The sequence below is a fragment of the Acipenser ruthenus genome, chromosome 23, assembly GCF_902713425.1.
Source record: "Acipenser ruthenus chromosome 23, fAciRut3.2 maternal haplotype, whole genome shotgun sequence".
In the NCBI taxonomy this organism is placed as follows: Eukaryota; Metazoa; Chordata; class Actinopteri; order Acipenseriformes; family Acipenseridae; genus Acipenser; species Acipenser ruthenus.
The window spans coordinates 25,965,564-25,972,506 of NC_081211.1; the positions used below are offsets into that span (position 1 = coordinate 25,965,564).

At 36.7% G+C, this 6,943-nt stretch overlaps 1 protein-coding gene across 1 annotated transcript; it reads left to right on the forward strand.

Annotated features, from left to right (window-relative positions):
• Positions 1–2,829: 2,829 nt before the first annotated feature.
• On the forward strand, positions 2,830–5,278 carry LOC117968545 (POU domain, class 4, transcription factor 3-like). The gene is made up of 2 exons (XM_058996991.1): positions 2,830–3,137; positions 3,495–5,278. The coding sequence occupies exons 1-2, from the start codon at positions 3,021–3,023 to the stop codon at positions 4,380–4,382; spliced, it is 1,005 nt and encodes a 334-aa protein (XP_058852974.1). The 5' UTR covers positions 2,830–3,020; the 3' UTR covers positions 4,383–5,278.
• Positions 5,279–6,943: the final 1,665 nt, after the last annotated feature.

Consider the following 6,943-nt stretch of genomic DNA (forward strand, 5'->3'; position numbering starts at 1 on the left):
CAGAAGTATGATCAATTATTTACGGGTATTTGAATGAACGAGCCAAGCCATTGCAGTGACACATTTAAGCCTGCTGATGGGCTCTGATGGCAGACCATATGGGCTCTTTTCTGCATGTTATTGTTTGTCCACAGGCCTCTCCCTGCTATTTCTAAGGTGCAACGTCAATATACATGGCCAGAAGCATAAATATTTTATTGTCTTAATAAAAGCGATACTCTATCGTACACATATTGTTGTTAAATACTCTGTTTCAGTTTAACAAGAGAAAAGGCTATCTTTGGTGTATGCAAAGAAGATGAAGATGATGATGATGATGAATGTTATTATTATTATTATTATTATTATTATTATTATTATTATTATTATTATTATTATCATCATCATCATAATTAGGTCGTGTACATCAGTCATTATATATTATAAACTATTACATACATGTATATAATATATCCTACTACAAAAAAATGTTTTTCTCATTTTCTCATATTAATAAGTTTTATTAATATGGGGGACATTCTACTACACTGCTATGTGGCTGATATTAAGTAGCATGATATTATTGGTTTAAATTATGAACATATTAGAGAAATACAAACCATGTGATTATTAAACCTATAATGATGGAATAGCGTATTATATATGTTGTTGTTTTCCATGTTGACTTTCATCATAGCCAGGAAAGCATAAGAAGTACGTTAAATAATTAAGGGGAAATCCAATACAATTTATACATCTATTAATTACCTCCAGCATACAAGGGCGTGAGATAAATATAGTGCCACTTTAGATCAAACTTTCATGTAGCTATTTAGGCCCTGTGAAATATAAATGATTTGCTTTAAATTTTTGATAATAAATCAATGCAGTCAGATATGCGACAAGACGGTGATTTCCTTCCCCTGATGTGACTGAGACGAGTTCTTTCTAAGACTCGCTAATGTTCAGGTTCCATTTGTGCAGCTGCTGTGCTTGGTGAAAAATGATAGCATGCAAGCCATCTTCAACTGTCCCTGCACTCGCTTGGGATGTAAGAAAGGCATCTTGATGAATCAAAACCCCGGAAAGATGACAGAAACTATTATCGAAGGACAGCATTACTTGTCTCGGGTACCTCCGCTTGCATTGAGAGCTGTGAGCTCTCCAAGGTGTTGAACTTAGTGCTGTAGACTTCGACGCCAATGGTCAAAGTGAAAAGTGGAACTTCACAGGTCAAAAACTTCATGAAGTTTCTCTTCACCCGGTGTATTCTTCAACCCCCTTCATATTTTGAATACATTTTTTTTGGCTTTAGCTTTATTATACATAAATAACTGCAACTGAACCTGTAGTTAACCGTACATACACCTATAGTAATTATTATAAAACTAGACATACTAATTAATCACGTTAATTAATCTAGTAATTATGGAATATGAATAATGTTACGGGCTTGTAGCAACATTTAAAATCTCTTTAATTTCCATCGTCATTTTTAAAAAATGTAATCCACTAACTGACCTTACCCTACAGTGTGTGGTTGTTCTCCTGTCAAATCTGAAGCCCAACAGCCACCCATTAATGCATTTAATAATTCATGATGAACGAAGTTAGGGGGAAATTCTCATACTAACTGTAGGCTTAAGTGGTAGAAGTCATTCTTACATTATACATACACGTTCCGTGTATATTTGGATAATGATTCAGTCAGTCCCAATGTTGAGAAAGTTATTAAAGATGCTTTGGTCCTTGCTCCAGGGAACCTTAATAGCTCAGACAAAGATTAACTAGGGGGTCAGGAAATCACAATTCTTTTTTGTTGAGTATTTTTTGTTGTTGTTGTTGTATTTAACAAACCGTTGATATTAAGGACATTTTAAACCATATCGATAAGTGTGACGAGATATGTCACAAATAATTTGTCCCAAGGGCGCCTCTAAATACGTGTCAGCGAGTTATTAATTAAACACCATGTCTAGCAGTATACATGCGTAATAGCTGTTTCTTCGTTTCATGTCAATGAAGCTGAATGTCAACAGAATGCTACGAAGATAAGCCAGGTATTTGCTTATGCTATTTACACGTGCTAAATGCAACCACAACATTGTCCACTTACATTTCTTCAAAAGACGAGCTCCTAAAGAATGGAATAATTTTAATACTTTTTTTTTTGGTAGAAAGCTGGGAGTCCAAATAGACTGCTTAACATTTCCCAGCGACTCTGATCCTGTATTATATATTTATTATACAGGAGTAATCTAAATCGCTTAATTCCTGTCATTCCGTCATACCAGCATGTATAGTTTTAAACATATAAATGTTTTGTTCTGAAAAAAAAGTTGTTCTATATTAGTGTAAAATGCTTTTAAAAAAATTACGTATAGAAATACACAAAGGCACATTTATCGTCAAAATACGGTATATATGTACAGTGTATATGTGTGTGGGGGTGGGGGGGGGGGGGCGTGGGGGTGGTGGTGGTGGTGTGTGTGTGTGTGTGTGTGTGTGTGTGTGTGTGTGTGATGTAAAACAAATGTAAAAACGTGTTCACTCTTAACACATAAATGCATACATACATATACAGCAAATAACCAAAAATACAAAGCTTTACTTGCGCTTTAGGTGGGACTATTCGATTTGAACTGAAGTGCTTTCCATTAGTAATGTGGGTAATTAAAATACAAGGCACATCTATACCTTGCTGCCTGAGCGCGTCATACAATATGGTGTAGCCAATTGCATTTTAATAAACCTAGCATCAATAGCCTCCATAAAATAGCCAGGTCACACTGAACATCTTTGAAACTAAATGGCTTTGGCTCCTCGGGCTAATTTCCTCTCATTCTGCTTGCAACACGCTTGCGCACAGCTGCCGGTCCTATTCCTGGCATGCGGCTTGTAAGATGAGTAAAGAAGCAGGTGGAGAGAGATACATAGAGAGAGGCTCTGTCATTGGAAATAGCTCACATTGACAGGAACAAGCCAGAGAGTCGACCCAGCATCTATGCCAGGACCGCTCACCTGCAAGGTGCGCAGCAAAGATGATGACCATGAATAGCAAGCAGCCTTTCTCTATGCACCATGCCCTGCAAGAGCCCAAATACAGCCTGCACTCCAGTTCAGAGGCGATGCGCAGAGTTTGCCTTCCAAATCCACAGGTATGTAAATCAGCATAATTAGTGTTTTAAGGTACAATTTTCTGACAGGCACTGGCTTATTGTTTTTTTCATGTTTCCAGAACAATCAGATCCTCTCTCTCTCTCTCTCTCTCTCTCTCTCTCTCTCTCTCTCTCTCTCTCTCTCTCTCTCTCTCTCTCTCTCTCTCTCTCTCTCTCTCCCTTTCTCTCTTTCTGTCTGTCTCTGATCCTCATGTCTATTCAAGCAAAGCTTCTGCCTTCATATTAATTTTTATGACCTGGGCTTTGAGGAGGATTCTCTCTGTGTTTGAAAATGTTTTTTAATCCTGAGTTGACAGAATTCCCCACTGACTCCAATGTGCGCATTCTTGCTTCCAGCTCCAGGGCAATATATTTGGAGGCTTTGATGAGAGTCTGCTGGCCCGCGCTGAAGCTCTGGCGGCTGTTGACATTGTCTCCCACGGCAAGAGCCATCCTTTTAAGCCAGACGTGACCTATCATACCATGAGCAGTGTCTCCTGCGCCTCTACCTCTTCTACAGTGCCCATCTCTCACCCATCCACCTTGACCTCACACCCACACCATCACCTGCACCAAAGTCTGGAAGGAGACCTCCTCGACCACATCTCTCCAAGTCTAACCGGAATGGGGGCACCTGATCCGTCTGTCATGTCTGCTCAAGTTCACCAGCATCATCTGCAAACCATGGGTCATCTCCACCAAGCAATGAGCATGGGGCACCACCACTCCATCTCCTCTCACAATGGGATGACCTGCATGAACGATGTGGAATCAGACCCACGCGAGTTGGAAGCGTTCGCGGAGAGATTTAAACAAAGAAGGATCAAGCTTGGGGTGACACAGGCAGATGTGGGCTCAGCCCTCGCCAACCTGAAGATACCAGGGGTTGGCTCCCTTAGCCAGAGCACCATATGCAGGTTTGAGTCCTTGACCTTGTCCCACAATAACATGATCGCTCTTAAACCCGTCCTGCAAGCCTGGCTTGAAGAAGCAGAGGCGGCGTACCGGGAGAAGAACAACAAACCAGATCCTTTCAATGGCAGCGAAAGAAAACGCAAACGCACCTCAATCGCAGCACCGGAAAAGCGCTCTTTGGAGGCATATTTCGCTATCCAACCCCGTCCCTCTTCGGAAAAAATCGCGGCCATCGCAGAAAAACTGGACCTTAAAAAGAACGTAGTTAGAGTCTGGTTTTGCAATCAAAGACAAAAGCAGAAAAGGATGAAATATTCAGCGGTTCACTAACTGCAATACTCAGTGTGACTTCATATTTTATTAAGAATATAGCAGGGATCTATTCATGTCTTCTATAAGGACTTTCAATATAAGCCATGGACAGGCTTTTTGCCTCGCTCACTCTTTCACAGTCTAAAGGTTTGACGTTATTTGTAGAAATGTACTTGTAAACACATGTATTGTGCACTAAAAATGAATTGCTTGTCACTTTGGAAAAGTTTGTTGCTACGATTTACTTGATGAATTGTCTTGTTTCCATGCTGAAATAATCTAATAATTTATAAAGGGTTTGTTTAAATTGAACAAAAATACCTGTGTCAAAAATGTATGATTGGATTTTTCAGAATTAATTCTGAATAAAGGTATATGACATTTATTTGTCAAATAATTACGTCAGTTATATTAAAGGTTGCCCGTACATTGCATGCTAGTATGCCACATGATAGTTTACTATGGGGTAACAATAACTAATTAAGCAGAATATATCCTTATATTTGATCTATATTGGGATTCACTGATACAATTGAGACCAATATTAGACTTAAAACATTTTTTATTGTATTATTTCTTCAAAAAGTCGATTTACTCTTCCTAAAAGAAGTATATTTTTAAATACATTAAATAATGTACCTCAGCTTTTAGGAATTAACTTTCCTGGAATCCCCACGCAGCCCTATACTGTGTTTTCTATCACTGTGATCTTTTATTCATACACTAAGAGATAATACATTTAAAATGTGAGGCTCAATGCAATGTGTTTTCAGTTATACATGCGAAATATTAAGCACAAAGTACCTGTTTATCACACTGTTATCCGAGAAGTAAACTGTCCCCCTAAACGCAACCCCTTATTTGTACCTGATCAAGTGTGTATGTAGTTTTGTCTTTGTCTAAAGTTGTGACAATAAATTCGTTGTTATTTTTAAAAAATAAAAATGTAGCCTCTTGTCCTACATTCTTTGTCTGTTACTGTTCAGAAGACGAACAAAGTAATACATAAAACCATGCATTCATTTGTTTCCCATTTGAAAAGTTCATGAGTCGGTAAAACTTGAGTGACACGGGAAAGTCACGCATTGTCCTTTCAAGCTAATTATTTTTCATAATTTCATCAGGTCAAATATGCAAAAAAGGATGTAAGCAAGTGACAAACTTCAATATCGTGACAAATCAAACAGTGTTTTCATTGCAACATTTAACGTACCTTCTTACATAATTGCAATTCTCTCTGATCAACTTACATTTCATCCCTTTAATTTGACACATCCAGTAAACCACAATTTACATTCGCTCTTCTATATATATATATATATACGCCCTTATCCAGGGCGACTTACAATTGTTTACAAGATATCACATTCTTTTACATACAATTACCCATTTATACAGTTGGGTTTTTACTGGAGCAATCTAGGTAAAGTACCTTGCTCAAGGATACAGCAGCAGTGTCCCCCATCTGGGATTGAACCCACGATATATATATATATATATATATATATATATTATATATATATATATATATATATATATATATATATATATATATATATTTAGCTCAAAGTATATATTTTACAGCAAAGCAGAACGCGGTATTAAGAAGCATGCATTGTCAATCTCTTCTTAAAAGTAATTTTAATTAAAAAAAAAAAAAACATTCATATTATATTACCTACACTACAAAAATACATACAACGTTAAATTATATCCAAGGCTTGTTCTCAATGTTCATCAAATGGTTTTTTTTTTTTTTTTTTTTTTTTTTTTTTGGCTGAATGTTTAATTCGAGTATAGAATGGTCCTATACATTATATAAATCATGCGGAATGAAACCAAGAACCAACCGAGCCATTGTAATGTTATGAGGTTTAAAGAAATATAACGCTCTTTTATTTATGAATCCCTCAAGCTCTTTTGCCATTAAAAATTAATGGCCCGAGCACGTATTTGCTGAATATTTTACTACTGAATTTCAATGACTGAAGAGTCAAACTTCTAAATCAGAAATAAAAAAAAAAACCGTTGTGATGTTCTTAATTCTTCCTGTGTTTCCTCCATGCAGTTTTTTGATCTCGCGGCTCTACTTTGTGCCTCATTCCTGAGTCTTTTTAATCAGCCCCAACGCTTTTTCCCCAATCAAATGTCCTTTAATAATAAATGCCCTTATGGCATTACATTATATTGTGGGTTTTGAAAATTTAAAATAAGGGTATGCAATATTAATTGGCTATAGTGGTATAAAACAGGGCATAAGACAGTTCAGTCTTCATAAGAGACTCGGCAAATGTCCATAAGGGTTTGAATGGATGAAAGGGCCTTTATTTCAGGTAAGAATGTTATCATTTTCACTTCTCTTCAAACATTGTTTTCCAGTTTATACCACAAATGTCCAATTAACTCAAGGCTGTATTACATTATATCAATTCTGTGTTATATATTTTATCAATCTTTTTGGAAAAAATAAACTGTGTATTTTTCTTTTCACAAACTTAGTGAATATTTAGCTGCATTGTTCGAATCAATTTGCTCGCTTTTTTAGCATTTATTAATAAAGATAACTTGTTTTCAAACAG